The sequence below is a fragment of the Polistes fuscatus genome, unplaced genomic scaffold (assembly GCF_010416935.1).
Source record: "Polistes fuscatus isolate 324 unplaced genomic scaffold, CU_Pfus_HIC Scaffold24, whole genome shotgun sequence".
Lineage (NCBI taxonomy): Eukaryota > Metazoa > Arthropoda > Insecta > Hymenoptera > Vespidae > Polistes > Polistes fuscatus.
Window position 1 is genome coordinate 1,004,526 of NW_025113101.1, and position 27,387 is coordinate 1,031,912.

A 27,387-nucleotide genomic window follows, 5' to 3' on the forward strand; every position below is an offset into this window, starting at 1 on the left:
CTTTTTCTCTTACGACTCAATACGAATCAATCCTGCTTAGATCTATTTCATATATTAACAGTTTTCCTTTCTTTTTCTTTTTTAAAATTGAATCGATATGTTTGTCTCATTTCGTATACAAAATTTACTAACGATTAAATTAAAACTTGATATAATGACCAGATTTCAATTTGTTATTATTTTAGTCAAATTAAAATAAATAATTATTCTGATGATGCGCACAATTGCTGCAGCGCTTAGTGATATATCGCAAAGTAACTTATACTAAGACATTTTTTCACGAATGTCTGTGCCAAAGTCATGATCACTTTTTTTTCGAGCCAAAACCAGAAAATCCCATAATAGCAGCCATATCATCCGAGGGTCCAGCATCTTCCTCGTCGACTTCGTCTAATCTTCTCTTTTTATCTTTTCTCTTTTCTTTTCTATATTCTTTAATCTTTTCTTCCTATGAATATTAAATACCATTTTGTTAATAAGATACACAGCTATTATCGTTACAGTATCATTCAATTGATCATTCATTATTTAGAATTATAATAGATATTAAAAAATTTGTTAAAAACAATAAATACAACAACAAAAACAAACCTCTTCTTTTAATTCTTTCACTCTTTGCTCTAAATCATAATCTTTTTTCTTCTCCTCTAATTTCTTTTTATTAAAAGCAAATCTAGCTTTAACTTGTTCCAACGTAGAGCGTTCTATCTTCATTGACATACCCAAATTACGCTGATCTGTTAACAATTTGAATGATTAAATATAAGTTTATATAATGATAACATATTTAATAATTATATGCAATACTTACGTTTCGTTCCATTAATATGATCGAGAAAATTGATCGAGTCCTTGACAACGCAATCGCACACATTACAATAATAACTGCAAATGTATATAATATCATGATTAATATTAATTAGTAATATTGTGTTAATTGACATTAGAAAACTTGATCCTCACCCTCCTGTTTGCGAAGATGGAGTATTTTTATTAATAACAACACTTTTCCCCAATTTAGATTCTAAGTCGACCTTATAATCTCTTTGTTTAAGTAATTCTCTTTTTACTGCTGGCTGCTTCGGAATACCTAATTCCTCTTCAGCAATTTCATCCTGGAGCCGTTGAAGGGCTATTCGTTCGTATTCTTCTCTGTTCCATTTTCTTCTGTGATCGTCGGGTCTCTAAAAATAAATAATACTCTTTATCACTTTATGAATAATACAAATTATAAACTATTAACGTTGTTAACAATTAAACATAGAGGTTAGGAAATATTTCTTTTTTTAGACGTCTACTATATATTACTATTTGTAAATTCCTTCAAAATAATTTTACCATTGACATATTCGGAGCTTTCTAATTATATAACTTATCCGATAAAACAATATTTAAACTTAAGTATTATAAAAAACTAATGTTTTCTAATGTAAATTCATAAAGACTTTATTTATCGTCCATTCGACTGGCTTATAACAATGAATACAAAGCGACAGTAGCGCCACGCGTAATCCATCATTATTGCCATCTGTATAATTTTTGTCGAATTAATAATAGAATATATTTCGTGCGCTCACCTGCAGAATATCGCAGAATAAGAAAAAACACGTTTATTATTACATATTGCACAAAATATATTTCCCATATATGTATTTTAATTCGATAAATATAAATATCAAAAATATGTCTATATATATTCTTTCTTTTTCTTTTCTTCCACTCTATCAAATAAAAGACTATAATAGTCTAATTGCTTGATGGAATAAAGTTCATTCACCGATCGTATGTTACTATTTCTTACTGGTTAAAAATTATCACTTTTTATAAAATATATAATAAAATATTCATTTCAATTTGTCTGTAAGTTCTGGCACAGCTTTAAACAAATCCTCAACTAATCCGTAATCCGCTACTTGAAAAATTGGGGCTTCTGGATCTTTGTTGATAGCAACAATTGTCTTTGAATCTTTCATACCGGCAAGATGCTGAATTGCTCCAGAAATGCCCACTGCTATGTACAGGTCCTAAAACGAAATGATGATAAATTTATTTGTGGTTCATCTAAATCATTAATATTATTTCAATAGATAAATACACGATTTGAATACATACCGGTGCAACTATCTTTCCTGTCTGTCCGACCTGTAAGTCATTGGGCACATATCCAGCATCAACTGCAGCTCTTGAAGCACCAACGGCAGCATTGAGTTTATCAGCCAAGGAATAGAGTAGTTTAAAATTATCACCCGACTTTAAACCTCGTCCTCCCGAAACTACTACTTTAGCTGATGTCAATTCAGGTCTATCGCTCTTGCTAATTTCTTGCTTAATAAATTCAACCAGATTCGTTTTATAATCACCTGGTGGAACCTGTTCACAAGTTGCATTACCACCTTCCAGGGGCAATGGTTCAAACGAAGTACCTCTCACAGATACAACTTTGACATTATCTTTCACTTTAATGGTCTGTATAGCATTGCCAGCGTAAATAGTGCGAATAAAAGTATCCGGACCTTTAATACCAATAATATCGCTTACCGGCGAAACATCCAATTTTGCTGCTACCTGAAACATCATTTAATTGAATAGATTAGAATTAATACGAGATTTATTATCAAAGAGAGCCCATAAAAATTAACATATAAATACATAAAAGCAAATGTATCAAATGTACTTACTCTTGGTAATAATGATTTACCAAAAGCACTAGCACCAGCTAAAATGTGGGAATACTTATTTTGGTTGTGCATCGCTAATATCAGTGGCGTCAATGTTTCTGGAGTAAATCCTTTAAATGCCTCACTATTAGCAACAAGAACTTTGTTGACACCATTCGCATTGCTTATAGCCTTTGCCACTCCATCGCACTTTGTTCCAGCAACTAAAACGGTGATGTCACCACCAATTTGTTTAGCTGCACTTAATGTGTTACATGTTATCGATGACAATACTTCATTATTATGTTCTGCTATAACTAACGTTGATTTAAGACGAGTTAATGTATTAACCTAAGAGAACAAAAACAAAACCAAAAAATATGCCAATGTGTGCTCGCGCAATATTCAATCATAGTACTATAACTAGTCTCATAAGTATAACATTTTAAGAAAACAATCATCAACGTTTTAGTTTATTTATTTTTAATGAATTTTCCTACTCACTCTCTTCGCATTGAGTAATAATTTGAATGATGCAGCTAACATTTTTCTATATATTTAATATATTTATATCGTATAAAATAAACTCCAATATTAAACCAATTGATTTTTCCTTTCCTTTCAATTACATTAGCTGATAATTTTTTTCTTCTGATTTCTTCTCGCAAGATCACGTTGCAAGATGGCAGATTACGGCACTAGTGCACTCTATGGCCACTAGAGGAGTGCCGAACTTGATCAAACGGTAACCAATAAGATCTCAATCGGTAAAAACGTCACGCTGGGTTGTCAAAACCGATCCTACCTGTACAGGATGCACATGTACACATGATTATGATTATGATTATTTGACAACCTTATGAACCCCTTTCGCATTAATTATTTTTTAGTAAATAACTGCACTGTACGGTATTTATTTTGTTCTTATATTTTTTGGCAGCTTCCATACGAATGATATTGCAATACATATCTTATTTGTTTATATTTTAATCTGCAATGTTTACCAACAGATTTGTTTATCGATTAATAACACTTTCAAAATTTTTTCAGTAATCAATCTCATAGTGTGAGTAGGTACTACAGATGCATACAGGACGCAGAGTATGTGATCTCCATATTTTAGAGCATGACATTTATGATATTCCGAACATAAGTATGTTTCCTTGGCACCTACAAATTTCCACTTACTTTCCAAATTCATCTCTATGTTACCTTCTTCGCATTCAGATGAAAGCATGAATATTTCTATTGCCTGATGATAAAATGTTCTCAAAATGTCTAATCTGTGTGTTCCTGTGACACGATTTTTTGTGCTTTGTGCATTTCTACCAAGCACAAATTTGTCCACCTTACAGTTTGCTAATAAAAATCTAGAAAAATCATTTCTCTTTAATATTTCTTCATTTAAATAGTAATTAATGAAAAAGAATTGTTTTTTTTTCTCTCAACAAATAAATTCATATTACCCTAATGCGTTAATATCCAAGGAGATTGCTGCGGGTACGTTTCTAGGATAACACTGCTCAGAATTACGTAAAATATCCATACTTGTTTTCCAACATTGCACAGCATATCTTTCGATCTCTGATAACTCTGGGTTTGGTCCACATAAAGAGACCACTTCTACGTGATTTATTAAAGTAATGGATACTAATCTAAAAGCTATCTAAAAAAAAAAGTAGGCAGCTATAAGAAGGACTCTTTTCAATTCTTACTTGCATGAACACTATCGTGTCTGATTTAAATATTTCTAATGCATAAAATATATTTCTATTTTTATTTCTATTATTAAATCTGTAATATGATATGAGAATACTTACGTTAGGACTTTTATAAGGTAAAAAGATAGGTAAATCACGCGCCGTGTAGTTAGTTTCAGTCGCTATTGTCATTATTAACAATTTTCTTTCTATAGGATCTAAGGACCACCATCCATTGGTAGCTACAGCTAAACAACCATGTACCAGAACGCATCCGTACATTGAATCTAAACATTCCATGTATCCCTCTAAATAAGTCTTGAAGAAGTTTTATTATGCATGTAGAAATTATCCAGTGTGATACGTAATGTATATTATTAAATACATCATTAGTTATATACCTGTAACAGATGATTCTCGTATAAAATTATACATTCCGTCATATTAATGATATCTGTTTTGGTACAAATTCGATCTCCGATATCTAAACACTCTAAGAGCCTATCTATAATCGGATTACATCCGCGCAAATCTTTTTTCAAACGTTCTATATTTTTGGCATTTTTTATTTCATCTATACCAACGAATAAGACCATTGCACCAAAGGCAACATCAAGAAATTTATTTAAGGTATATTTTGTTGCACCATTTGCAATAATGATTAATATAATACTTTGTTCATATTCTTTCCAAACTATAGCTGTATCTGGTAGATCTGTATTTAACAGCTTCATATTTTGTGTTTTAAGAAACATGTGGACGCCATTTAGAGATGCCATTTTAGAAAAAGTTATCTACAAATGTTTCAGAAAAAAAATTAGAGATTAAACTGGTTAAATAAACAATAGTAAATAATAGTTTTAAATATAAAACACAAAGAGAAGACAAACCATTTCTTTATCTCCCTTTTGACGAGAAAACAATGGAATTCCTCCCGACGATGTTAAACACATAACTTGTGCGGCCATAATTATCTTTTTCTTTTTGATATCTCTTTAATTATTTCTATTTATTGTTTCAATTAACATTAAACTTGAGCAAACGTTGTACGTTTAATTACGTGTAAAGGCTTCAGTGTTGTTTGCTTTATTTACACAACAATCTAAAAATATTACATACAGAAAAGAATATATATTTACATTTATATATTGACTATAATATAGATACATACACGTATGTTCATCTCAAAATATTTCTCAATTTGTAACGAGCGGATTTTTCTATTTTATATGCAGCTTGAATTGCCTACTGAACGTTTTCCAACGTCTTGCTTGAGATTCCATATGTAATTTTTCAAAACATTCACATTCCATCAAAAATGAAGTAATGAGAGAGAGATATATATATATATATAAAGAAAGAGAAGGAGGAAAATATAAACAATGTAAAAAACTTGTAAAAAACATATACCAAGAATTTCTTTCAATTTGAATTCTAAAGAAATGAGACTATTGTATTTATAACGAATGCATGTCCATATACGGCGTGATATTTACTTGTGCAAAAGCCAAATTTTGAGGTTATTCAATCCTAATAAAATGATGGAAGAAAGAAATGACAGAAGACATATTCTGTACATCAGCGGTATTTTTCCAGCTTTAAAATTGGATTTCGACGACGTGGATATTCCTCTAAAACAACCATGCGTATCCAATTTAGATATATTTTTTTTAATATGTTCGATTATAATGCATTTAATTGACATGGCATTCGATATTAACATCGCGGTAAGATATTTACTGGCAAATAAAATGATATATTTTATTTGGACTCTTTCTTTTCTACTTATTCCATCTTTCATAAATGTAATTATTAGCAGAAGAATGCAACATCAAGATGAAGAGGTAAATTAAATAATTGTATCCGTATTACATCTTGATTAAAATGACTTGCTCATACTTACATATGTACTTTTATCGCAGATAGATTCAGACTTGATGCAATTAGAAAATCATAAGTCTGCGCAAATGATGAGAAGAAAGAAAATATGTTGCATCTTGGCAGTGGTTTTCCAATTAGCACCTGTGGTACATTATTACGATACTTTGATTTATGCTTTGAAGGCACGTAAGTGTGAAAAAATAGGAGATAGGAATGGCCAAAAACGATATTATTTTAAAATGCTGAAGGAAGATCAAGATGTTGCACTTTTGAGAATATTTGAATGCTTTCTTGAAGCAGCACCTCAGCAAGTTTTACAATTAACCATTTTATTGAAGCATTATAACAGCGGCATTAATCTTGAATGTATTTCTTTTTTCCAATTATGTTTGATTCTTTGAAGGCACCGCATAATATGACAGATCTATATTATCTCTTTTTCTTTTTTCCTTTTTTTCTAGTTATACATCAAATTGGAAGTATTATTAGTTCTTTAGCCAGTATGGGTTGGGCAATGGCGAGTTATAATCGCAGTATTCGATTAGCCCAATTCGATAAGGAAATAATAAGCATTCAAGGTAACATATGTCAATTTTTGTGGCATTTCTGCATTACAGGTATGTTTAGTAAAAAATAAGTTGTGTTAGTTATTGATTATGAAGAAGATATCATTCTCACTTCATCATTTGATTACAGTCTCAAGGATTTTAATGGTGAGTTTCATTGCTAGTATATGGCCATTATACACCGCTATCGCTTGCATCTGTCATTGGATTGTCATGACAATTTGGATCTTGATTGATTCTCATGGTATATTACAATTTTGTCGCAAGAATAATCGTGCACCACATATTGCACCAACGATAACAGAACGAACTTATTCCATGCTTCTTGCATTGGTCATTGGTCTAGTCCATATATTTGTATATTTAAATGTTATAGACGGCAATACTCGTATAAAACATATATTGTTTTATGGTTTATGCTTTTGCGAGAATGTTATCGCAAATCTTCTTTGGATGTTAAATTTATCTATAGAAGCCAAAAATTCTTGGTACTTTTTTATATACATTTTTCCTTGTACAGTGTCTTTCTTATTGGGTATTACTGCCATGATTCTTTATTATACGCGTTATCACCCAGCTAAAAAGAATCAGCCGCAATCGAGCTTAAGAAATGAAGATTGATTTTTGATAATGTTTAGGTAGATAGCTATAGCTTTTCATTATTATATTTCATTGTTAGATAAATACGCCCGTGCATGCCCTAGCACGCCCCTCTCTCTCTCTCTCTCTCTCTAAAATTCTATAATAATTTATTATTTTTTATATTCAATTTATATATAATATTTAGACATATAAGAAAAGAACAATCAAATATTGCAAATGTTGCAACTATTTTAAGTAACGTAATCATTAAGAAGTGGTATTAAAAGTAAGAGTTAAGATTAAAAATCGGATTAAGAAGATAAACATGACAATAATTAACATTTTATAATAAGATCACATAAGATTTTCATTTAATATCTAAGAGACATCAACAAAGCCACATTTTACGTGTAATTTAAGCTAATCTTTTATAAACGTATATAACGATAATTAAATATTTTATTTTTGTATGTGTGTGTGTTTATATATTTGTAATCAATTTTATTTATATTTTTTAAGAATATATATATATAATATATTTATGCTCTCAATTAATAAATACCTAATCAATAAATTAATAATAAAATTAATACGTGTAATATATTAAATAAAAAATGAAATAATAGGTAGAAACCTAAAATGAAAATTTGCCGAAGGGTTATAATATGCAATTCCTCTTTGCAAATATCAATCAACTGGATTTTGTACAACTATCAGGATGAATTCTTTGTCCGGAGCAACCATTATTTCATGTTTTTTGCTACGAAGACGCAAGAAAGTTAAATCATTCGTTGGATCCAGATCACGAACCACAGAACGTGCTTTGTCTGACAGTTGACTAATCAGGCCCGCGTATTGCACTGTCGTTGTATTATCCAATGTCGATTTAATTGGAATTCCTGTAACAGTAGAAATTTCGGAAAAAAGATCATTTAATACAACATCAAAACGGATACAAACCTTCTGCATTTACTACAATAGATCCAACAACGCCCTTGTGAGATTGTATACGTTTCATGGTTTCCTCGACTTCTTGTGCCTTAAAAAACAAATTAATATTTATATTTACTCATAAACATTTATATAATATAATCTTATTTATTTATGTGATATTATTAAGTTACCATGTTGTCAATTTATATTGTCCTTTTTAGCATAACACAACAATTAGACAATTATTTATTAAGGAGTTTCTGTTAAAAAATAGATGATTTAATTCGGTTTAGTAATCGATAGAATCGATTGTAACCAACATTAATAAAACCCGTAGTAACCAACAACCAATTTGCCCCCGAAAATTTTTTATCGTAATATGTAGATGAACCATTAAATAAACGATACTCAGATTTGAAACTAAACTGATGTTGCGCCAACATGTACATGTGGCGCCAACGTGTGGCGCCAATGTGCAGCGCTAACGTGTGGCGCCAATTCGTAGGCATATTCAAACCTATCAAATGAACACAAAGCAATGTATATTTACGTATTGCATTTCTCTACTTTGTAATTACTATATTTCATAATGTTAATTTATAACGTATGCATATGAGATGTATATGAAACGGACAGATAATAATATTGTACATAAGAGTAACATCGTTACGCTACAGCTGTCTCGTTTCACGCGATTTTACTAATATATCATTCATTTATGCATTTTCAAATCAGTTAGAGATGTTCCTGGATAATAATTTCTACTATACTGATGCTGAACATTTCAAGGACGTAAAGAGGAAGATTTGTTAATATATATAGAAAGATATATTAGAGAAAAATATATTAATTTATATAAAACATTGTACAACTTGTCAATTGCTATAAAATTTTATTTTTATAGAGATACGATTAAATCAGTTTCTGGATATGTTGGCAAATTAAGATTGTAAGCTAATTCTAGCTTTCTAGGAACGAATCTGCCTCCTAGATAATGAAACTTTCCTTTAAACTTGTGGGCACACATTTTTGGCGCTGTCAAGGATATCAACATTTCTGGACATATATCATCCTTCTCAGATGGACCATTTTCAACATCCCATCCCGAAGGTATGTCTATGCTGCATATAGGAATAGATGTGCTTTTCAATATTTCCATAATAGGAACAAAAATATCTCTTACAGGAGGTTTAAAACTAAATCCAAACAAAGCATCAACTATAATTCTGTATTCATTTAAAGAACCAACGACATGCTTATTTTTTGCAAATTCATTTCCTAAAATGGTTATATCATTTTCTCTACATTGATGCAACAGATTTATGTACAATTGGTTATTGGTTTCTTTCGGATAATAAATGTCAGGAGAATATCCAAAATGTTTCAAATGCCTAGCGCATACTAGTCCATCGCCACCATTATTTCCTGGTCCGCAACAAACCAAAATTCTGTTTGCAGAATTATCCAACAATGGATAAGATTTGGCAATTGCTATGGCACAACTTTGACCAGCTAATTCCATCAATTGATCCACGCTAAATTTATATTTTTCAAATAGATCCTTATCAATGTTGATCGCTTCTGATTGATTTAGATATTTAACCATTTTGCTATACTTCAGTCGCTTTACTGTCAGGGTTGCGTTAAAGTTTGCTATACCACCTAAAACAAATATCAGGCGTTTGCTTGTCAAAGTTAGCGACTGAGTTAGCGACATTTTCACGAACTTGTCTATAGCTCTATTCTTATATCCATATCGTTGATTGGCCAAAAGTAAGGTTATCATATGTACTAGTTTTCGGCCATTTGCCTAGTTAATTTTGAAATGTAACTAGTGTACAGTGTAGGAAATATTAAAAAAAGAAAATAAATGGTTATTTTATATTGTTAGTCGGGAGCACACAACCAATACCTTCTATATTTCACTTTATCGATGCCTTTTAGGCTTGAATACTCGTGGTATATGTATGTTTATGTCGGTATATTCAACGATACGTATAGAAATCAAATCAAAAATTGTCACAGAAATTAATATTAAATAAAATGATAGAACAAGATATTGAAGCAGATCAAGGTGGTTTGCGAGTAGATGGTAGACGTCCATTAGAATTGAGACAAATTCGCGTAAGAATGGGTGTTTTTGGTCAAGCTGATGGAAGTGCTTACATAGAGCATGGTAAAACCAAAATTTTAGCGGCAGTGTACGGACCTCATCAGGTATTTCAACAATTTCAATTATTACTTTCCTTAAATGAATCGTATAATACGTCAATAAATCGTCTAAATTAAAAAGGAAAAAAAGAACACTAAAAACTTGAAATTTTGCAGCCTAGAGGCACAGGAAGAAGTGGTAGTAACAGTAGTAAAGCTGTTGTAAATTGTCAGTATAGCGTAGCAGTATTTAGTTTCATGTCTGGAGAACGGAAACGTAGACCACGAGGTGATCGTAAATCACAAGAAAGATCCCTTGAATTACGTCGTGCGATGGAAGCTATAATACATTTGGAATTGTATCCACGCTCGCAGATAGATATTTTCGTGGAAGTTTTACAAATCGATGGAAGCGACTACTGTGCATCTGTTAATGCAGCTACTTTGGCACTGATCGACGCTGGAATACCTATAAAAGTATGTCATTGTTGAAGTACATCATTATATGTATCTCGCTTATGCTATATATATTTATATGTATGTTTCCCTTTTTCTCTTCAATCTCTCTTTAGAATTATGCGATAGGATGTACAATAACATTAGTCAATTCTTCGTATACGGATGGAGAGGAAAAGGCTGTTAGTAACACAGGTGTATTGGATGCAAATTTTATAGAAGAATGCACATCAGGTGTAACTTTATCTATCGTTGCATTACCTGAAACAAATAATGATAGTGCATCAAAAAATTCTGGATTGATAGTTGTTGCACAAGGAGCAGGTCAAAGGTTACATTTATCGCATTTGGAATCATTAAAACAGCGTGCTTTGCTTGGATGTCAAGATATAAGAACGATCTTAGATTGTGCCGTACGACATCATTTAACGATACATTCGCTTCCATCATTGTGTAACGTTACAATGGATTAGAATAAAGTAAAGAAATATTCTATTTTATTTTATAATAATATGTATTATAGAAAAAGGAAGACATGCTCATTTCTCTAAGAGAGACATGGAAGAGAAATATCAATATGATATGAAAGATATCAAAAAGGAAAAAGAAATATTTCAACAGATAACATAATATAAAAATATTTGTCTGTACAATATATTCGTGTTAACGTTAATTTTTTTTATATAACACGATTTATTTATATCAAACTTTAGCATCAGGATGTTTTTCGATGATCATTCCCACTCCCTGAAACAATATACACATATAAAATATAATGGTTCGATAATTTATACAAAAGTAAAACAAAATTATACGAATGTATTATTTAAATTCACCTGTCCACCAGCTGCACATGCTGCAATTAATCCAAATTGTTGATCTTCTTTGATAAGCCTGTTGGCGGTATGAGTGACTAACCGAATTCCTGTAGCAGCAAACGGATGACCAATTGAAAGAGATCCACCCCATGAATTCCACTTTTGAAGCTCTGGAACACCTACTTTTCCGCTTCTCTTTAAATAATGTTGCGCGAACCAATCGGAATCTAAAGCTTTAAGATTAGCTAATATTTGTGCAGCGAATGCTTCGTGTACTTCCCATACACCGATATCCTTTACATTTAACTTTGATTTTTCTAATACCTGTAAATTCATAAATTTTATGTTTTTGCGTTAGATAAACTTAATAAGCTGTTTTTTTTATATGCATGCATTATATATCTATAAACCTTGGGAATAGCATATGCAGGACCTAAGAGTAATTGATCGACTGGATCTTGAGATACATAAGTAAAGTTTCGTAAATATGCTTTCGGCTTGAGACCCAATAAACGAGCTTTTTCTTCCGTCGTTATTAAAGCTGCAGATGCACCATCAGTTAAAAAGGATGCGTTAGCTGCAGTTACAGTCCCATATGGTTTAACAAATGCTGGTTTCAATTTTGCCAATTGTTCTGGCGTTGAGACGCGTATTCCGTTATCTTTGCTTATTACTTCTTCTATGCCTGGAACTACAGATCTAACGTTATAAAAGTAAAATTTTGCTTTCTCTCTTACATACCTTTAAAAGGCACTATATCTGAAAGATGTCCTTGATTCTGTGCTTGTGCAGCTAATGTGTGAGATCTCAATGCATACTCGTCTTCTTCCTTTCGTGTTATCGCAAATGCTGCTGCTAAACGGTCTCCGCTATGTCCCATTGTTTCACCACTAGAAAATTCTGCCACTGCTGGCAACTGAAAATAGATTTATAATTTTGAAAATTTTAATGTATAATTATGAGAAGAATATAAGAGGAAGAAGGTAATTGCAACTAACATCTGGTACAAAATGTGACGGCCTAATGGATCCTAAAAGAGACAATTTTTGTCCCATAGATTTTGCTTTATTGGCTTGCAACATCAAGCTTCTCATAGGACGACTATGTCTTATTGGTATATCTGACATGAATTCAACCCCTCCAGCCACAATCACGTCGTAGGTACCACATGCAATTAAACCCATAGCAGTGGTTATAGCTTGATTACTACTAATGCAAGCCATTGTAATCGTATGTGCTGGTGTATGTTCACTGTAACCAGCACCTAAAGCTGCTTCACGACCGATATTTGATGTTTTTATTTCCTGCATTACGGTACCATAACAAATATATTCTATAGCTTCATTAGGAAAGCCTATCTTTCTTTTTAAACTCCTATAATAAAGAAATTAATCAAATAAGAAGGAAAAATTATCATTTTAATTGTCAGATAAGAATATACTTACAATAAAGAATGCCTAGCAAGATCGTACGACATAAGATTTTTGTATTGCGTTCCAGATTGAAGAAAAGGTGTACGTACACCGTCTACAAATACTATGTTTTTCTGACTTGAATCATGTTTTGTTGTATAATTTTTATTTATCTGGACTTCCCAAGATCTTGGGTAGATAGAACCTGTAGCATATAAGAGTTCATCATTTTTAATAATAAATTCAGTAAAAACGATCTAATCGTCATGATTTAGCGATACAAATTTCACGAGTACTTGGTCATAAAAGGAAAAATCACGTACAACAATTATATTCATTCGAATGTTTAAATTTTCACAGTACACATACACATACACACACGCACGCACACGTTTGCATGTGCACGTGCGCACCATTAAGTTCATGTTGAACTTTGAGCTTTGAGTTTTGCTGTAGTCAGAAACGATTTGATTTATCATTTAAGTTTTTTACTTGTCAAATAGTTTGATATTTTGCTAAAAAAAATAAATTCTTTATTTATAAAACATAACAACAACGTACCATAAACCTTAAATCCTTGTTCTATCTTTGAAACATTTTTTATTAAGGTAAACATTTTCTATCACAAATTGTAACTCTTTTTCTTCTTATCCAGAAACCTAATAACGTAGCAATACGTGTTAAATTTTATTACGTTCTGACAAAAGTATCGTCAAGACCTAATTGCGTTAATTACCCTTTAGTATAATCGGACAATCTTTTCTCCAATGTATTCAGTAATATATGAATATTGCTTTGCAAATCCAACAATAAACTTAGTCGAGCAAATACGAATTAAAACGTATTTGATAGAATCAATCGGATTGATAAAAATAATTCTTAAAAGATATACATAGATAAAATAAATATACTAGGAACATTGGGAATTTTTGTGAGTTAATTGTCGGATATTGGTAGCACTGGCTTGAGTATAATCCTTTTGCGTTTCTATTTTGCACATGTCATTGTCTATCTTAGATAAGTAATATAATCCTTGTTTTAGATTTGGCGGTATAAATACTCTATAGAAATCAGGATACCCTTGGGCTTTTAAGTTTTGGAGAGATTAAATGAATTATATTAACGCTTAAAAGATGAAGTGCACTACTCCAGAAATTTCTTGGCATAATCGAGATCCAGTTTTGAGCATCGACATACAAAATAAACCATGTGAAAGTAATACAAGTGAAAAGTTTTGGCGTCTAGCTACTGGAGGAGCAGATTCTCATGTTTTGGTAAAATTATTCAAATAAATTAGATAGATTAAATGATTAAATAGATAATAATAATGAGTTATATATACCAAATGATATTTAGATTTGGCATCTTTTGACACCCGAGAATAGTTCGACAGTGATCAAATGTGTAGCAGACTTGGAACGACATCAAAAAGCAGTAAATGTTGTCAGATTTTCACCATCTAGAGAAATTCTTGCTTCAGCAGACGATGGTATTTTGATTATTTCAAATAATATTGTCTATATATGTGGAAATTTGTTTATCGTAAAATGAAATGAGATCAGATGAAATGATAAAAAAAAAATAAACGAGGATTTGTTTTTTCTTTCTATAGAATCTATCATCATTTTATGGAAGCAGAAGGAGGAATGTGACTTTTTTATCTCTCCCGATGACAATGAGAATAAAGAACAGTGGACTTCCTGGAAAGTGTTGAAAGGCCATTTAGAAGATGTTTATGATATTTGTTGGTCGCCAGATTCTTCTTCCATAATATCTGGTTCTGTAGATAATACAGCAATTCTATGGGATGTTAATAAAGGTCGTAGCAACGGTATATTATCAGATTCAAAAGGATTTGTGCAAGGTGTTAGCTGGGATCCTTGTAATCAATATATATGTACAATAAGCAGTGATAGGTATCTACACAAACATTACAGATATATTTGATATATATTTAATAATCCCTTTAAATGTTATAATATTTCCCATTAATTTTAATCCTCCAATGGTTTTTACAACCAATTAATTGTAATGAATTATTTGATTTATTTTAGGCAGTGCAGATTAGTCGATATCTCTACAAAAAAGACAGTACAGCGTGTTCATAAGTCTAATATTCCTACACCATTTGATTATCCTTTGCGAGGCAAAACAGTTAGATTATTCTATGATGATACATTTAAATCATTTTTTAGAAGATTAACCTTCTCCATAGATGGAACATTGATAATTGTTCCATCTGGTATAATAGAACCACAAGATACCATAGAAAAGACATCAAATGCGACGATTGTCTTTTCAAGGCATAATTTAAAAGAGTTGGTATTTGAATACGCAAAAATGCGTTATTTTCCAAAGAAGCAACCCTGATGTTACTCTATTATAACAATATTTCTATTTATTTTTAGGCCAATAATGATATTGCCTTCTTTGGATGAACCTACAATAGCAATTCGATGTTGTCCTGTTTATTTTGAACTCAGAAAAGATGGACCCACTCCTATGATAGCATTACCTTATAGAATAATATTTGCGGTTGCAACACAACATTCGATATTAATTTACGACACTCAACAAATTTCTCCAATTGCTGTAATATCTAATATTCATTACACCAGATTGACCGACATTGCATGGTTTGTAAAAGATTTTATCATATTTTTCTTTGAATGCAAATCATTGTTGTTCGCAAATATTACAAACGTATCTAATGTTTCAAATTTTTCTTTACAGGTCTAGTGATGGCCATATCTTGGTTGTATCTTCTACGGATGGTTATTGTTCGATAATACATTTTTCCAAAAACGAATTGGGCCATGTGTATGATGATGGTAAAGGTGCAACAATGATCTCATCTAAACTTCCAAATAGTAATAATAGCGAAACTATAACGAAGTCTACTAAAATTGAAACGAAAGGTAGTACTTTGCTTCTCGATATAGATAATAATGCAATGGATGTTGATGTTATAAAATATAATAAAGAAGTAACAAAGCACAGTTCAGATGATGAATGTAAAAAGATTTCTCATCAAAATAATGAAAAAATGCAGCAAAATGATAATAATTTATCAGAGTACAATTCCATTAAAGATCGATACGAAAGTCAAAATGATGAAACAAGGGAAGAAACTGAAGATATTAAACTAGTTTTTAATGAAGAAAGCAATAATGATACAAAAGCAAGTAAAAATAATATATCCCTTAAAATGGATGCACCTTCTGTAACATCTAAAAAGACACCACGAAGGGTGGAATTAATTACTCTCTCTAGTACTAAAAAAAAAAAATTATAAATACCGTTAATTATTTTACGTAATAATTATGTAAATAAAAACTAATACTTTTTTTATGTAATAATTATTGTGTAATATTTGTATTTTTGATATATATATATATATATATAAGATCATTATTGCCATCATGAATTATTGTTTTCTTCGGATAATCAGAATTTGATTTTTAACATATTAGATAAATATACTTATTCCCAAAGTGCATTATGTCCAATAACGCAGATGTTCAAGTTTGGCAGCGATTTATGTAAACCGTCAATCGTTATGTATGATGTATATCGGTAAATATATTAATTAGTTTATAATAAAACACGGTGGCTTTTTCAAGTGCAGACTATTTCTTTTTTATTCTTATACCCCAACTATACAGATGGCGTTATCTGATATATATATATATATATCTGTTTTGATACATATTGTCATATAAAAATAACAGATAAAGCATTCTTTACGTTTAAAATATAGTCATATAAACTTTATAATGGCACTTGTTTCCAATATTATTTCATCCATTACGCAAAATGTTACCAAATTTGGATTAAATTCAAACTCTATTAATTGGGGTAAGTAGTGAAACTTTTAAGGTTATATTCATTCTGAATTTAAAGACCAGAAGAACAAGACATTTTGTTTATTTCATATTTTTTCTTTTTAAATAGCATGCATCAGGTATGCATCAAAAAAAGCTGGCAGCTGTACGAAAAACAAAACTATTAAAACAAAACCAAAGCGTAGAGGTATGCGTGTGAGCGATGGTGCGTTTGTACAGGCAGGAACAATGCTTGCTACTCAATTGAGACCTAGATTTCATCCTGGGCTAAATGTAAATTAATTATGTTTTATAAATATTTACTGTAAATTACAGATCGAATATTATACCATGTTTATTATGTTATTTTTTAGGTTGGTTGTGGAAAAAATGGAACATTGTTTGCTATGGAAGCAGGAAACGTGATGGTAACTTGTGAGAAAGTTAATCTCAATTGGGATCATTCTTGGGTGAGAATAAATTATGCGAATCGGGAAGGACAAACTATTTATAAGAAATATTTCAATGTAATACCCGAACCTCAGCACAATCGTTTTAAACTAATCAACACCATTTAGATTCGAGAATTTAGTTGAGTCATTTTTGTAGGATATTTATTTTAATGCGAAGACATCTAAAATAAATAGTGCAATTATTTCATATTTTTGTATGCTTAAAAATTATAATCAACAATAACAGATGTTTAATGAGATAGAGAAATTTACTTTACATGATAGTACAAGTATTAATTAAGACTATTACTTAATCACTATCTGCTTTCAAATTCATTATTTTCAGCCCATTTAAATGATTGATATTTTACACTTTTTCCATCTTCTGAAAAGGTAGCAAAAACTTGTACTTTTCTAACATGACTCGCTGTACGACATTGTCCAACAAGTTCTGTAATTGGTATTTCCTCGCTTCTGTTTTTGCACTGTATTATAAATTGAGAATGGAACATAATAGGATCACCTGTGAATATATATATATATATATGTATAAGAATAATTATAGATTTACGTGAAGTTCTTTTCGATGGCATTAATAGGAAAAATGATTAATAAATTTAGTCATATAATTAATATTGCATGTGTATTATTTTACTCTCCCTCTTACGGCTTTTATTTTCCAAATTCAATGAATACTTTTCTAGATTTCATAAAGTAATATTATAATAGATACCTGGATATAATAGAAAGTCACCACCAAATTTTTCTCCAGTTGTTATGTAGTATCCTCGTTCCCAAAGATCTTTAAATGTTTCATATCGAAGTTGTTCTTGTGGTGTATTGGGATATTTCCATTGAACTATTTCAAAGTTACCCTTATTCCATTGTGGATATGCTAATAAACAAAGTGAATGCTATATGACCACTTTTATTTGGTATTAAAAATGTAAAATGTCGTCAACATTTTGTATTATATCATCATATTACCTGTATGTGTTTGTATAAGTGCTTCACTTTTTTCTAATTTAGGTAATTTTGACATTTGTTCGTCAAAGAGATCTTTAGTATTTATTTCTATATTTTTTAACGCTTCCTGTGAATCTTTATCTAAAGGCTTTCGTAGTTTTTTTTTATTTGTCTTCATACCTAATATTTTTCGTTTTTTTCCTTCCACAATTTTATCCATCATTGCTACAATCTAGAATAATTTAATAATTATATTTAAAGATTCATTAAACCATATAGTTTAGAAAATACCTGTTTTTCTTTTTCTTGTCTTAAGCACTTTTCTTGTTCCTTAAACAATATTTCCCTGTATTGGTTAAAAGTTTCTTTTAAAGATTCACTCGGTGGATATTGTAAGTGTGAATATTTAACAACACGTGCAATTCCTTTTTCTAATAAAAGGGAAACTTCTTCGGGAAACAAAAGCAATGGAAGGCCTGAGAGTACTTCTTGCCGAGGATATTTTGCAAGACAACCTACTAATTCTCCAATTATCCTATGCTCCTTCCGCAGTGTCAACCAATCTTTAAGAATACAAGAAGAGGGAATATAATGAAAACAAAGAAAACATTATTGTAATCGCTATCTTTAAATTTGAATAAAGCTTAAAGAAATAAAATGTATAAAATAATTGAAGATATTGTAACTTATAACATAATAATACAACTACAATAAAAAACAACATTTTACCGCAGGCGTTCCATATGAAAACATTATTTTGTGAAAATGTCAAGTCTATCATATCTGACATGTGTTTTTTCTTCTTATCTGTCAAAGGTTTATTTATTTCTAAAATCTTTTGGAAAGTCTCTAGCACCTAGTAACACGAGCAGCAACACCTGGTGGTAACTTTTAGAAGCATAATCGATACTTCGCGAGGATCGAATGGCGGCAAACCTTTTCGAATTTAAATATCGACGGATTGACAATGGCCTTTCATGGGAGATTTTTTAATTATACACAATATATACAGAAGAGTCAAGAATATTTTAATCTATGACATCGTTTTAATATCTTTTTAAATAGCTAAGAAGATCTTATACAAGTAGAAAAATAAACGTATCCCGAATTCGGACGACGTGTGGCAGTCAACGTGTTAAATACAATATATACCTATTGGACATGTAATCATTATGTTTAAACGCATATTTACAATATATTCGCTGATATAAATATATAAATCAATTCAATATTTATTTACTACAATGGCGGAAATCTCGTGTTTAGGATTGGGAAGTATTGATTAACTATTTCTTCTAACGACCACCATTTGTACGGTGGCCCAACGTTTATACTCGTTGATAAAAAACCACTCATGGCATAGCATCCAAAAAGAAATACCAGTAAATAGGAAATGAGCATGCGCCACGATGATGGGATTAAAATATTTTTTAAATAATGAAATAGACAATGACTAAAAAAAAGAGAAAAAAGAAAAAAAGATAAAGATGAAATATTATGAAAAATATGCGTTTTCTTTATAATCACTTGTATATTACCGTAATTCTGTCTCTTTGCCAATTACTTTGCCAATTTCTTTGTCATTTCGAATATTCGACTTTGTCAAGTTGAAATGATCGAATTTACAAACTTCTAGGCTTTTCCTTTTTATTTTTTTCACCAGATTCTTTCTACATTCCGTTCCATTCAGAAGATCTTGTAATTCATGAAAATTTCTGAAATTATAGTTTAAATTTGATTAATATATTTATATTATGCAATATATTGTAAGATAAAAACAAATTTGACCAACTCTTTGCTATCTGACATTTGATTTTCATCATCCAACGACGTTGGCACGATCTTTTTCTTGCTTTTATTATTTGCACTATTAATACCTTCTTCAGTATTATTTTTCTGCGCTACTTTAATTACGGAATACTCAGAGCTATTTTCTTTCCTGTTTGTATGCACATTTTCAAAATTACTAAGCGATATCGAAAGTGTATTGCTTTTATTTCCAACGTCGACGTTTTCTATCCATTCATCTCCTACTTTCATTTCCTTCAAAGGATCTTCGTATATGTTAAATATAGGTACTTTTGTCTTCGACATTTTCAGATTGGCAAATTGCCGTATGAGCGACTCGTTGTTATCATTTTGATCATTTCTATATTTCATTTTGAACAAATCTGTATGGCGGAAACGTAATATATTTATGTACATACAAAATTAAGAAAGATAGAAACAAGAGAAGATAGAATTTAGTTGTTCAAATTCAGTAATAATAAACTACTTTATAGTAATTAAAAGTAAAGCATATCGCATCTTGCATCTATTGTGAATCTTACTTTTCTCCTTCGAATCGATGCGCATCGGTGTTGAGTATGCAGCTGGTACATGGATTCCCGTATTACTTTCTTCATCAATATTAGAGAAATTATTAAAGTACATAGACGTTCTATCGTAACGATTAGGTGTTGATTTATCGATTAAATACGTTTCACCATTGATCGAATAGATTTCTTTATCGATATCGTTTAGATAACTATCAGGGTTTACAATATTACAATTTCTCTTAATCGCACAACAGCTTTCTTCGAAATTTTCCGTGATTTCATCTTGTTTTGGTTCATGATTACATTCACTTTTCGTATTATCGATCAATGTATTATTACTCGCTGTATTCAAATTTTCTTGTGTAAGACATGGCTCTTCGCTCAATGACGTAACTTTATTTAACGGTAATTTCAATTTCATAGGAGCCATCAGGACAGGACGTTGGAATTCACATAAATTATGTTCTAATCTATCTAAAGAAAGATCTTCGAGGAGTAGGTTTTCAGATCGAATAGATGATGAACTAACCGAAGAATCACTACTATCATTCAAAGACCTATAGGTACCTCCGAATTTGTATTCATGACAGTTTGTTAAATTTTCTGCATCCTTTTCTTTAAATTCTGTCTGAAACTTGTTTTCTTTTTCTGTTTCTTCACAAGTTAAGTTGCCGGAAGATTTTCTTATTGCAATAGCCTCATTCATTTTCTCCGTTGCTGATAATGGAATAATAACATTAAGCGAACGAGAAGATAAAACTTTCTTTTTAGGAAGTAGACTAGATTCGGATTTTGATTTACGATTGCCTAAAACGACAGCCTCTTTAGTATTCAAGTGTATGTGTCTGTATATATATATATAGATATAGATATAAATATAGATATGTCAGCGTTAAATTGTGATAACACTAGGTCTTATCCGAAATAACTAGGCGTTTTTGGGCAAGCAAATAAAAAACATTTGATTGTACACCATGACTATTAGTGTTTGAGGAAATAACGAGATATATATTTTATGGCTACGTATGAAGGTTCAAAGTCGACAGAACAGCACGACTAATAGAAAATCTATTCTCTAATAAACGAGTTTCATGTTTTAACGCCAACATATATATATAGAAATAAATTACATTTAATAGTAACTGGTTGGGATGTAGCTGGAAAGTTTATTGGTAAGGATAAATGATCCATAAATTGTAGTTTTTCATTTTCCTTCGTATTATTTCCACTTGGGAAAGATTTATCGGGACATATTCGAGCGATGGTATCCGAGTAATCTCCGTTACTATGGCCAAAAATATCGATTTTTATTTTGGAAGCATCGTTAGGGGTATCCTGACACATCGTTGATGTACATAGAGTTGTTTTTTTCTCCAATGAAATTGAACTACAAAATAAATAATTAATAATTAATCGAAATAAATATGTATATATTAGATATGATAGAAAGCCTAAGCTGTCTTGTTGCATTAACCTGACATTTTCCGTCGAGTTTTTTGTTGGATTTGGGTGCGAACTTGTAACGGGTCGAACATTTTGATGGGATATTTGTATCATTGGATCGACAGTGCTAGTTTCCGAAACCATTGCTACATTAGGTTCTTGCTTTTCGTTCGAGATATCGTCGTAAGACGTAATTATTTGATCTTTTTTCAAACTAAAATTAAACGATTAGAAGATGTTAAACATTTGTAATCTCTAAGACTTTTTTCTTTTTTTACATATACTATTGTGTAATTAATTTACTTACAAACATTCTAAATGATCTTCGTTAGAGTTTAAAGTAGACAAATCGCACACATTTGTTCTTGTTCCAGAGTTTTGTATTTGTATTTGAATATCGGTTTTTAAGCCTGCTTCTGGGGGCTTTGCATTTACCTATTAAATTCAATTTTTATTTTAATAACGATCTAATTATCTTATTTTCTTGTTTTACGTGACTAACCATATCTAGTAGAATTTGTATTCTTTGTCTAAGGATCTCCAAATTGTTCATCTTTTCAGAACTCTCAATTACATTTTGCTTAAAATTAACACACTTCTCGTTTTGTGCCAATACCAATTGTTGGAAAACACTTGAATAAATCAGAAAGCAAAATATATGTACCTCGGTATCTTAAATATTCTCCTTGATATCGCGCGCATATCATTAGTAGAAATTGAATGAATATATTCACCTTTCAGTTAGTTGTATAAGTTTATGAATTTCTAATTCGTACCATTCCACTTCCTTTTCCAATTCGCGACTCATCGTATCATTCCAACTGCACATATTAGCAAAACCCTAAAGACACAAACGTACACGCGATACGCGCAACGCGCACAAATTAATAATATGAAAAATTGTTTGTCTACTTATTTATATGGATATCTTTGATTTTATCTTCTTCTTTCCTCTTTTTTTTTTTTGACGTTATACTTCTTTTTGTATAAATTAATAGACAATAAAGCTTTTCTACTTACAGATGCTTTCAATTCGTCATAGAGGGAATCTTGATGGTTTGAATCGTGGAATTTAGTGTAGGGAGAATCGTGTATCGTGCAATATAATTCCTCGTCGGAATATGAGAGCTGTAAATTAGTTTAGAAAATTTGTATTATTTATTTATTTTACGAAATAAACCCATTAATATAGAGTTAGTTAAACGAAGTTAAATGAAAAGAACATTAACATAAAGATTATTAAAGATTATTAAAGATTATTACAGATTATTACATTGAAATTTTACAGAGATTCCAATGAAAAACACTGCGAAACATTTGCAATTTGCTCCCTGATATGTAACTAAGTATTTAATAAAAAATCTAGCGAAGATAACACAATGAAGAATTTATAAAATAATTAAAAGTATGGTAAAATGTACTATATGACATTTAAATAGCTTGAGAAAGATAATTTATTATTCAAACAACACATGTGCAACTTACTAAGATCCTCTTGCATCAGATAAGTATTAAGAGGGCTGTCAATACAATTAAAGATTTTTACATATTTATACGGAATTCGATTAATGAAAGAGGAAATTGAACTCACTCGGTCAATAGAAGTACGGGTATCTACGCTTCTTAATAATTTTAATTCCGTATTTTCCTCTTCTAGTTGTCGATTATTTTCGCGTAGCATCTACAAGATAGATATAGATATTATCTTTCAATAATTCTGGTAAAGCATTTTATAATATCAAATGAAGAAAATGTAGGTCAGCTTACTTTAATTACATTTTCGCGAACTTCATAATTATTTCGAAGATTATCATTTGCCTTTTTCAAGTTTGCAATCGATATAAGCAACGACTCGTACTCGACATGCTTTTTCTCCAATTTCTCGACTATTTCGGCATTCATCTTCATAGATTCGACTTTTTCATTCGTAACTTCCTTTAATTTATCCTTCAGATTTGCAATTTGTAGCACCTAATTGCAAGTGCACGAAAAGTTCTAATTATGAATTCATAAGATTTTTCTCGTTTACAGAAACGATCATATCCATTACAACCTCTAATTCTGCCGTCTCTAATCTCTTAAGTAATATTCGTTGCTCTTGTAAGGACTTCTTGAGGGCTGCATTGGCCTGTTTTTCTTTTCTTTTTACTTCATCCAATGTGTCTTTTTGTTCATCATATTCTTGTTGTAGTTCACGATAATTCTCGTGGATTCGTTCTCTGCGAAATAATTGATGAATAAAACTCAAGGACTGATTTGTATGAACGATCCTGGCTCAGAAATAACTAGACATGTGAAACAAAATTGAAGAATATTTTTCTATAATTGTCATCAAATTTGTATTTTATACTTCAACTAATCGCACCTCGCTATTTTATAGAATAACTGGTTTAAGTATACAATTCTGGCTTATTTCATACTTTAATCGGTCTCTTTGAATATTTCATGAAAAATTTCAAAATTAAACATTTATTCTATGAAATGAAGGATTTCACGCTTTTTTTGAAGAAAACGTGAGAGCTTGAGAAAGAATGAAGAAAGACCAGCCCTTTTCAGACTTCAGACTTCTATATGAAGTTTAAGTAGGCATCCTATTCAATTAATTTCGTTAGATCATACTTTAGAAAATGAATTAGATAATTATATGGTTTTAGAAACCCTTTCTAATACAATAAGTATAAAAAATATGATATTAAATACATACAATTGACGTTTAAAATATTTTTGTTGCCTTTCCAAAATTAAATTTCTATCGTCTAATTTGGCCATTTCTTCTCGGAGGAGAGCATTTTCTTCTGTTATTTGTATTACTTTTAAATGGAATTTTGTATTACGGGTATCCTTCTCCATATCGTTTTTATTTAAATTCAGTTTCACGTAAATATAAATTAAGGTTAAAAATATTTCGCTTATCTGCTTTGTATTACTTATATTCTTTTCACTCTTCTTTTTTAACTTAGTTATTGTCTAACCGAACAAAATATGAAAAATAATGAAATATACATAGTTAAAATACATATCTATTGGTTATAAAGTAGAATATTTACATAAATCTATATATATATATGTATATATATACAGAAACGACTTTTAAATGTGAAAAATGGACCGTTACAATATCAGGCTCGTTAGGAATATATAACTCACAATCAAATCTGTACCTTTCTAAAAAGCATACATATTTGACATAACATAGATTTAACTTATTCAAGTTGGTAATCGTTACGGTGATAATTATAAATTTTTCTCAACATTTCAATCAAGTACACCAATCGCTGATTAAACGTTTAAAATTATCATTAACTATTGGTTAAGACTCCAGAATTAGTAACACAATGCTTTAAGTTTATTCGTTATTATTTGGCGGCAAAATTCATGCCATTATTGGACGGTCTAATCGTCACAACGCTCGCCAGTCGTAAGTCATTTATTTATTTTAAACACTCTATATATGAAACTCACAATGCACAAGGTGTACAATATTTAAACAGCGTTCGGAAAATAAATATTTTTCAAGAGTAATATAATATTAGTGTCTTGCTTATCCAAGATTATTATTTGTACCTTTTAATAAACTCTGGTCTTGATTATTCTCCTTGTCACTGCAGCTGCATTCTATTCGCATGATAATTCAAATGGAATCTTTACGAAGGAGAAATTAGTTGATACAAGTCTTCAATATTTTCTTGTAAGTCGATAAACAATAATGCCTTTTAATACCTAGTACAAAACTTAGCGATACATTTTGTACATATAACAAATTTTCTAATATAATGTATTTGTATATGTTATTTTTTAAATTTAGAATAATTAGGATGCATTCCTCTTTTAATTCTTTTGATAGAATATTATAGCATATGATTTTCTCCTAGTATAAGTAAATAGAAGACGGTGTCTTATAAAATTTTTCATGATTGCAGTGTTGTCGGGTTCTTCTTATTGTTGTTGAAAATAATGCGCTCTCTCTTCCAGTAAAATGATTGAAAACCTAGAGAGAAAGTATTAGTTTATTAATGCTATGAATAAATATTTTTTAAAAGTATTATAATATTTGTTTCTTCCTAATATAAGATTATTATGTTTACCTTTTTACAGATTCTGGTTTTGATTATTTCTTGTCACTGCAGCTGCATTCTATTCATTTAATATTTCACAATAAATCTCTTCGAAGGAGAAAATTGTTAAAACAAATCTTCATGTTGTTCACCCCAAGAAAATGAAACCCTTATGACTTGAATCCATGCTGTAACGGAGTCTTCTTCTTTACTGAGTAATAGTCTTCCATGGGAATTGAGATTGTAGAGCGAAGTAAATTATTTAGGAAATAATTTTATATATGAATTGTAACAAATTTCCAAAGAGAAGAGGATGATGAACTGAATTAAAAAACAAAATAAAATACATAAAGATATATATATATACATAAAAATATATAAGTTAAAGAAATTCAAAGAAAAAAAATATAGATACACACCTGACTATTGTCTGGTATAATAACTGGATGAAGAGAACGATTGAATTCATCGGAATTGTCAAATACAAATCAAAATGTTGTCATCGTTGAGTTAGAACATAACAGAGTCGCACAGCAACTAACTAATATAACTATTTTCATCCTGAATTGCAGATAACTATAATGAGTAAAAGAAATGAATTAAAACTAATTAAGGATCCTATAGGCATTTGTATACTGCATAACTTAAAATATATACACTAATTAGAATACACTGTATATAACCTATAAAATTAACTGTTATGGTCATTTTTAATTTGACATAGCGGTAATGTTCAACAGTAATATTTAAAAAACTATCATTTTAATTATTTTATTTCTAAATTCTGTAAATATATATTATGTGTGTGTGTGTGTGTTGTCTGTATAATATTTAAAGTAATATTCCTTTCTTACTTATACAAGATTGTTGCATTTACCTTCTAAAAAGTTTTCACTTAGGTCATTTACTTTCATCGCTGCTATATTCTTTCCGTATAATATTTCTTTATATAGCATAGTACGTATTAAAAGACTACAATTACAATTATATGATGCGTTTATATGATGCGAAAGTCAAACAATAGTGCACCAATAGCGTTTCAATAGCGTTTCAATCGCGTTCTACTCGCGTGCAATTGGCGCTCTGCTAGCGTATCAATGACCGTCCATTAGCGTATAAATGGTGTTCCAACACCGTATCAATGGCTACATTCCGTAGCAATCTCGACCTTTC

The 27,387-nt window shown here is 30.4% G+C and overlaps 13 protein-coding genes and 1 long non-coding RNA gene across 24 annotated transcripts; 5 read left to right on the forward strand and 9 right to left on the reverse strand.

Moving 5' to 3' along the window:
* Nucleotides 1-87: 87 nt before the first annotated feature.
* LOC122518390 (zinc finger matrin-type protein 2) lies at nt 88-1,379 on the reverse strand. The gene is made up of 5 exons (XM_043637294.1): nt 1,339-1,379; nt 964-1,184; nt 812-885; nt 592-737; nt 88-448 (listed from the first exon to the last, which is right to left on the reverse strand). The coding sequence occupies exons 1-5, from the start codon at nt 1,345-1,347 to the stop codon at nt 305-307; spliced, it is 594 nt and encodes a 197-aa protein (XP_043493229.1). The 5' UTR covers nt 1,348-1,379; the 3' UTR covers nt 88-304.
* LOC122518388 (electron transfer flavoprotein subunit alpha, mitochondrial) lies at nt 1,055-3,364 on the reverse strand. 2 transcript variants are annotated; one of them, XR_006304066.1, is made up of 5 exons: nt 3,162-3,364; nt 2,679-3,008; nt 2,113-2,565; nt 1,578-2,024; nt 1,055-1,184 (listed from the first exon to the last, which is right to left on the reverse strand). XR_006304066.1 is itself a non-coding variant. In XM_043637293.1 (4 exons), exons 1-4 carry the CDS (start codon nt 3,201-3,203, stop codon nt 1,845-1,847), a joined length of 1,005 nt encoding a protein of 334 aa, XP_043493228.1. In that variant the 5' UTR covers nt 3,204-3,364; the 3' UTR covers nt 1,421-1,844. The 2 variants fall into 2 exon arrangements, 1 of the variants encoding a protein (XP_043493228.1); XM_043637293.1 differs by lacking the exon at nt 1,055-1,184 and having other exon boundaries at nt 1,421-2,024.
* Nucleotides 3,277-6,342, reverse strand: LOC122518384 (protein fuzzy homolog). Of its 4 annotated transcripts, none has more exons than XM_043637284.1 (8): nt 6,098-6,342; nt 5,854-5,988; nt 5,529-5,623; nt 5,248-5,459; nt 4,759-5,151; nt 4,478-4,675; nt 4,124-4,323; nt 3,277-4,027 (listed from the first exon to the last, which is right to left on the reverse strand). In XM_043637284.1, the coding sequence occupies exons 4-8, from the start codon at nt 5,323-5,325 to the stop codon at nt 3,658-3,660; spliced, it is 1,239 nt and encodes a 412-aa protein (XP_043493219.1). In that variant the 5' UTR covers nt 5,326-5,459; nt 5,529-5,623; nt 5,854-5,988; nt 6,098-6,342; the 3' UTR covers nt 3,277-3,657. The 4 variants fall into 4 exon arrangements, with proteins under 4 accessions (XP_043493219.1, XP_043493218.1, XP_043493217.1 ...); XM_043637283.1 differs by having other exon boundaries at nt 5,529-5,627; XM_043637282.1 differs by lacking the exons at nt 5,854-5,988; nt 6,098-6,342 and adding an exon at nt 5,768-5,849.
* On the forward strand, nt 3,654-4,764 carry LOC122518391. Its single transcript, XR_006304067.1, has 2 exons — nt 3,654-3,758; nt 4,573-4,764. It is a non-coding gene; the product is annotated as an uncharacterized LOC122518391 (long non-coding RNA).
* Nucleotides 5,824-7,856, forward strand: LOC122518382 (XK-related protein 6-like). Of its 2 annotated transcripts, XM_043637280.1 has the most exons (5): nt 5,995-6,084; nt 6,174-6,201; nt 6,280-6,604; nt 6,700-6,855; nt 6,935-7,856. In XM_043637280.1, exons 2-5 carry the CDS (start codon nt 6,181-6,183, stop codon nt 7,423-7,425), a joined length of 993 nt encoding a protein of 330 aa, XP_043493215.1. In that variant the 5' UTR covers nt 5,995-6,084; nt 6,174-6,180; the 3' UTR covers nt 7,426-7,856. The 2 variants fall into 2 exon arrangements, with proteins under 2 accessions (XP_043493214.1, XP_043493215.1); XM_043637279.1 differs by having other exon boundaries at nt 5,824-6,201.
* Nucleotides 7,857-8,026: 170 nt separating this feature from the next.
* On the reverse strand, nt 8,027-8,694 carry LOC122518355 (dynein light chain roadblock-type 2). Its single transcript, XM_043637241.1, has 3 exons — nt 8,511-8,694; nt 8,347-8,425; nt 8,027-8,285 (listed from the first exon to the last, which is right to left on the reverse strand). The coding sequence occupies exons 1-3, from the start codon at nt 8,511-8,513 to the stop codon at nt 8,074-8,076; spliced, it is 294 nt and encodes a 97-aa protein (XP_043493176.1). The 5' UTR covers nt 8,514-8,694; the 3' UTR covers nt 8,027-8,073.
* A 500-nt stretch (nt 8,695-9,194) lies between these two features.
* On the reverse strand, nt 9,195-9,997 carry LOC122518356 (NAD(P)H-hydrate epimerase). Its single transcript, XM_043637242.1, has one exon. It carries the CDS (start codon nt 9,923-9,925, stop codon nt 9,218-9,220), a length of 708 nt encoding a protein of 235 aa, XP_043493177.1. The 5' UTR covers nt 9,926-9,997; the 3' UTR covers nt 9,195-9,217.
* Nucleotides 9,910-11,735, forward strand: LOC122518354 (exosome complex component RRP41). The gene is made up of 3 exons (XM_043637240.1): nt 9,910-10,536; nt 10,648-10,947; nt 11,043-11,735. The coding sequence occupies exons 1-3, from the start codon at nt 10,363-10,365 to the stop codon at nt 11,397-11,399; spliced, it is 831 nt and encodes a 276-aa protein (XP_043493175.1). The 5' UTR covers nt 9,910-10,362; the 3' UTR covers nt 11,400-11,735.
* On the reverse strand, nt 11,567-14,026 carry LOC122518353 (trifunctional enzyme subunit beta, mitochondrial). The gene is made up of 8 exons (XM_043637239.1): nt 13,893-14,026; nt 13,718-13,815; nt 13,190-13,361; nt 12,743-13,118; nt 12,486-12,660; nt 12,155-12,435; nt 11,763-12,068; nt 11,567-11,673 (listed from the first exon to the last, which is right to left on the reverse strand). Exons 2-8 carry the CDS (start codon nt 13,770-13,772, stop codon nt 11,629-11,631), a joined length of 1,410 nt encoding a protein of 469 aa, XP_043493174.1. The 5' UTR covers nt 13,773-13,815; nt 13,893-14,026; the 3' UTR covers nt 11,567-11,628.
* A 44-nt stretch (nt 14,027-14,070) lies between these two features.
* Nucleotides 14,071-16,486, forward strand: LOC122518352 (chromatin assembly factor 1 subunit B). Its single transcript, XM_043637238.1, has 7 exons — nt 14,071-14,124; nt 14,199-14,430; nt 14,513-14,645; nt 14,769-15,072; nt 15,211-15,474; nt 15,565-15,792; nt 15,890-16,486. Exons 2-7 carry the CDS (start codon nt 14,290-14,292, stop codon nt 16,449-16,451), a joined length of 1,632 nt encoding a protein of 543 aa, XP_043493173.1. The 5' UTR covers nt 14,071-14,124; nt 14,199-14,289; the 3' UTR covers nt 16,452-16,486.
* Nucleotides 16,487-16,812: 326 nt separating this feature from the next.
* LOC122518370 (50S ribosomal protein L27) lies at nt 16,813-18,975 on the forward strand. 2 transcript variants are annotated; one of them, XM_043637262.1, is made up of 4 exons: nt 16,813-17,014; nt 17,111-17,274; nt 17,355-17,450; nt 18,840-18,975. In XM_043637262.1, exons 1-4 carry the CDS (start codon nt 16,933-16,935, stop codon nt 18,876-18,878), a joined length of 381 nt encoding a protein of 126 aa, XP_043493197.1. In that variant the 5' UTR covers nt 16,813-16,932; the 3' UTR covers nt 18,879-18,975. The 2 variants fall into 2 exon arrangements, with proteins under 2 accessions (XP_043493197.1, XP_043493196.1); XM_043637261.1 differs by lacking the exon at nt 18,840-18,975 and having other exon boundaries at nt 16,818-17,014; nt 17,355-17,640.
* On the reverse strand, nt 17,683-19,263 carry LOC122518368 (tRNA-splicing endonuclease subunit Sen34). Its single transcript, XM_043637256.1, has 5 exons — nt 19,128-19,263; nt 18,690-18,961; nt 18,420-18,630; nt 18,166-18,327; nt 17,683-17,955 (listed from the first exon to the last, which is right to left on the reverse strand). The coding sequence occupies exons 1-5, from the start codon at nt 19,186-19,188 to the stop codon at nt 17,750-17,752; spliced, it is 912 nt and encodes a 303-aa protein (XP_043493191.1). The 5' UTR covers nt 19,189-19,263; the 3' UTR covers nt 17,683-17,749.
* Nucleotides 19,264-19,376: 113 nt separating this feature from the next.
* On the reverse strand, nt 19,377-23,284 carry LOC122518367. The gene is made up of 10 exons (XM_043637254.1): nt 23,180-23,284; nt 22,894-23,000; nt 22,662-22,791; nt 22,467-22,594; nt 22,191-22,373; nt 21,847-22,103; nt 20,729-21,523; nt 20,191-20,569; nt 19,937-20,113; nt 19,377-19,851 (listed from the first exon to the last, which is right to left on the reverse strand). Exons 2-10 carry the CDS (start codon nt 22,986-22,988, stop codon nt 19,638-19,640), a joined length of 2,358 nt encoding a protein of 785 aa, XP_043493189.1. The 5' UTR covers nt 22,989-23,000; nt 23,180-23,284; the 3' UTR covers nt 19,377-19,637.
* Nucleotides 23,198-27,308, reverse strand: LOC122518369 (chromosome partition protein Smc-like). 5 transcript variants are annotated; one of them, XM_043637260.1, is made up of 9 exons: nt 27,092-27,308; nt 26,634-26,790; nt 26,245-26,535; nt 24,864-26,147; nt 24,213-24,378; nt 23,927-24,130; nt 23,751-23,840; nt 23,645-23,679; nt 23,198-23,287 (listed from the first exon to the last, which is right to left on the reverse strand). In XM_043637260.1, exons 4-8 carry the CDS (start codon nt 25,007-25,009, stop codon nt 23,671-23,673), a joined length of 615 nt encoding a protein of 204 aa, XP_043493195.1. In that variant the 5' UTR covers nt 25,010-26,147; nt 26,245-26,535; nt 26,634-26,790; nt 27,092-27,308; the 3' UTR covers nt 23,198-23,287; nt 23,645-23,670. The 5 variants fall into 5 exon arrangements, 4 of the variants coding, with proteins under 4 accessions (XP_043493195.1, XP_043493194.1, XP_043493193.1 ...); XM_043637259.1 differs by having other exon boundaries at nt 23,645-23,840; nt 26,245-26,402; XM_043637258.1 differs by having other exon boundaries at nt 23,645-23,840; nt 26,245-26,437.
* Nucleotides 27,309-27,387: the final 79 nt, after the last annotated feature.

Excerpts from the sequence above, each read along its gene's own strand:
- LOC122518390 (XM_043637294.1), bottom strand. Across the intron at positions 886-963 it reads CCATCTTCGCAAACAGGAGG|TTATTATTGTAATGTGTGCG; the intron begins GTGAGGATCAAG and ends ATACATTTGCAG. Across the intron at positions 738-811 it reads TCATATTAATGGAACGAAAC|ATCAGCGTAATTTGGGTATG; the intron begins GTAAGTATTGCA and ends AATTGTTAACAG.
- LOC122518388 (XM_043637293.1), bottom strand. The coding sequence starts at position 3,203 with ATGTTAGCTGCATCATTCAAATTATTACTCAATGCGAAGAGA. Across the intron at positions 3,009-3,161 it reads TATTACTCAATGCGAAGAGA|GTTAATACATTAACTCGTCT; the intron begins GTGAGTAGGAAA and ends TTGTTCTCTTAG. Across the intron at positions 2,566-2,678 it reads GTAAATCATTATTACCAAGA|GTAGCAGCAAAATTGGATGT; the intron begins GTAAGTACATTT and ends ATGATGTTTCAG.
- LOC122518384 (XM_043637284.1), bottom strand. The coding sequence starts at position 5,325 with ATGGCCGCACAAGTTATGTGTTTAACATCGTCGGGAGGAATTCCATTG. Across the intron at positions 4,324-4,477 it reads TACCTTATAAAAGTCCTAAC|ATAGCTTTTAGATTAGTATC; the intron begins GTAAGTATTCTC and ends TTTTTTTTTTAG. Across the intron at positions 4,028-4,123 it reads TTGGATATTAACGCATTAGG|ATTTTTATTAGCAAACTGTA; the intron begins GTAATATGAATT and ends TGATTTTTCTAG.
- LOC122518382 (XM_043637279.1), top strand. The coding sequence starts at position 5,824 with ATGCATGTCCATATACGGCGTGATATTTACTTGTGCAAAAGCCAAATT. Across the intron at positions 6,202-6,279 it reads TGCAACATCAAGATGAAGAG|ATAGATTCAGACTTGATGCA; the intron begins GTAAATTAAATA and ends CTTTTATCGCAG. Across the intron at positions 6,856-6,934 it reads GTGGCATTTCTGCATTACAG|TCTCAAGGATTTTAATGGTG; the intron begins GTATGTTTAGTA and ends ATTTGATTACAG.
- LOC122518355 (XM_043637241.1), bottom strand. Across the intron at positions 8,286-8,346 it reads TATTGTAGTAAATGCAGAAG|GAATTCCAATTAAATCGACA; the intron begins GTTTGTATCCGT and ends CTACTGTTACAG.
- LOC122518356 (XM_043637242.1), bottom strand. The coding sequence starts at position 9,925 with ATGGTTAAATATCTAAATCAATCAGAAGCGATCAACATTGATAAGGAT.
- LOC122518354 (XM_043637240.1), top strand. The coding sequence starts at position 10,363 with ATGATAGAACAAGATATTGAAGCAGATCAAGGTGGTTTGCGAGTAGAT. Across the intron at positions 10,537-10,647 it reads CAGTGTACGGACCTCATCAG|CCTAGAGGCACAGGAAGAAG; the intron begins GTATTTCAACAA and ends GAAATTTTGCAG. Across the intron at positions 10,948-11,042 it reads ACGCTGGAATACCTATAAAA|AATTATGCGATAGGATGTAC; the intron begins GTATGTCATTGT and ends ATCTCTCTTTAG.
- LOC122518353 (XM_043637239.1), bottom strand. The coding sequence starts at position 13,772 with ATGTTTACCTTAATAAAAAATGTTTCAAAGATAGAACAAGGATTTAAG. Across the intron at positions 13,362-13,717 it reads ACAAGGATTTAAGGTTTATG|GTTCTATCTACCCAAGATCT; the intron begins GTACGTTGTTGT and ends TATATGCTACAG. Across the intron at positions 11,674-11,762 it reads CATGTGCAGCTGGTGGACAG|GGAGTGGGAATGATCATCGA; the intron begins GTGAATTTAAAT and ends ATATTGTTTCAG.
- LOC122518352 (XM_043637238.1), top strand. The coding sequence starts at position 14,290 with ATGAAGTGCACTACTCCAGAAATTTCTTGGCATAATCGAGATCCAGTT. Across the intron at positions 15,475-15,564 it reads TCAAGGCATAATTTAAAAGA|GCCAATAATGATATTGCCTT; the intron begins GTTGGTATTTGA and ends ATTTATTTTTAG. Across the intron at positions 15,793-15,889 it reads AGATTGACCGACATTGCATG|GTCTAGTGATGGCCATATCT; the intron begins GTTTGTAAAAGA and ends TTTTCTTTACAG.
- LOC122518370 (XM_043637261.1), top strand. The coding sequence starts at position 16,933 with ATGGCACTTGTTTCCAATATTATTTCATCCATTACGCAAAATGTTACC. Across the intron at positions 17,015-17,110 it reads TTCAAACTCTATTAATTGGG|CATGCATCAGGTATGCATCA; the intron begins GTAAGTAGTGAA and ends CTTTTTAAATAG. Across the intron at positions 17,275-17,354 it reads GATTTCATCCTGGGCTAAAT|GTTGGTTGTGGAAAAAATGG; the intron begins GTAAATTAATTA and ends GTTATTTTTTAG.
- LOC122518368 (XM_043637256.1), bottom strand. The coding sequence starts at position 19,188 with ATGTCAGATATGATAGACTTGACATTTTCACAAAATAATGTTTTCATA. Across the intron at positions 18,328-18,419 it reads ACTTATACAAACACATACAG|CATATCCACAATGGAATAAG; the intron begins GTAATATGATGA and ends TTTGTTTATTAG. Across the intron at positions 17,956-18,165 it reads TGACTTTCTATTATATCCAG|GTGATCCTATTATGTTCCAT; the intron begins GTATCTATTATA and ends ATATATTCACAG.
- LOC122518367 (XM_043637254.1), bottom strand. The coding sequence starts at position 22,988 with ATGTGCAGTTGGAATGATACGATGAGTCGCGAATTGGAAAAGGAAGTG. Across the intron at positions 22,595-22,661 it reads TACAAATTCTACTAGATATG|GTAAATGCAAAGCCCCCAGA; the intron begins GTTAGTCACGTA and ends TGAATTTAATAG. Across the intron at positions 22,104-22,190 it reads AACTCGACGGAAAATGTCAG|TTCAATTTCATTGGAGAAAA; the intron begins GTTAATGCAACA and ends TTTATTTTGTAG.
- LOC122518369 (XM_043637259.1), bottom strand. The coding sequence starts at position 25,009 with ATGGAGAAGGATACCCGTAATACAAAATTCCATTTAAAAGTAATACAA. Across the intron at positions 24,379-24,863 it reads AAATATTTTAAACGTCAATT|AGAACGAATCCACGAGAATT; the intron begins GTATGTATTTAA and ends ATTATTTCGCAG. Across the intron at positions 23,841-23,926 it reads TTCGCGAAAATGTAATTAAA|ATGCTACGCGAAAATAATCG; the intron begins GTAAGCTGACCT and ends TCTATCTTGTAG.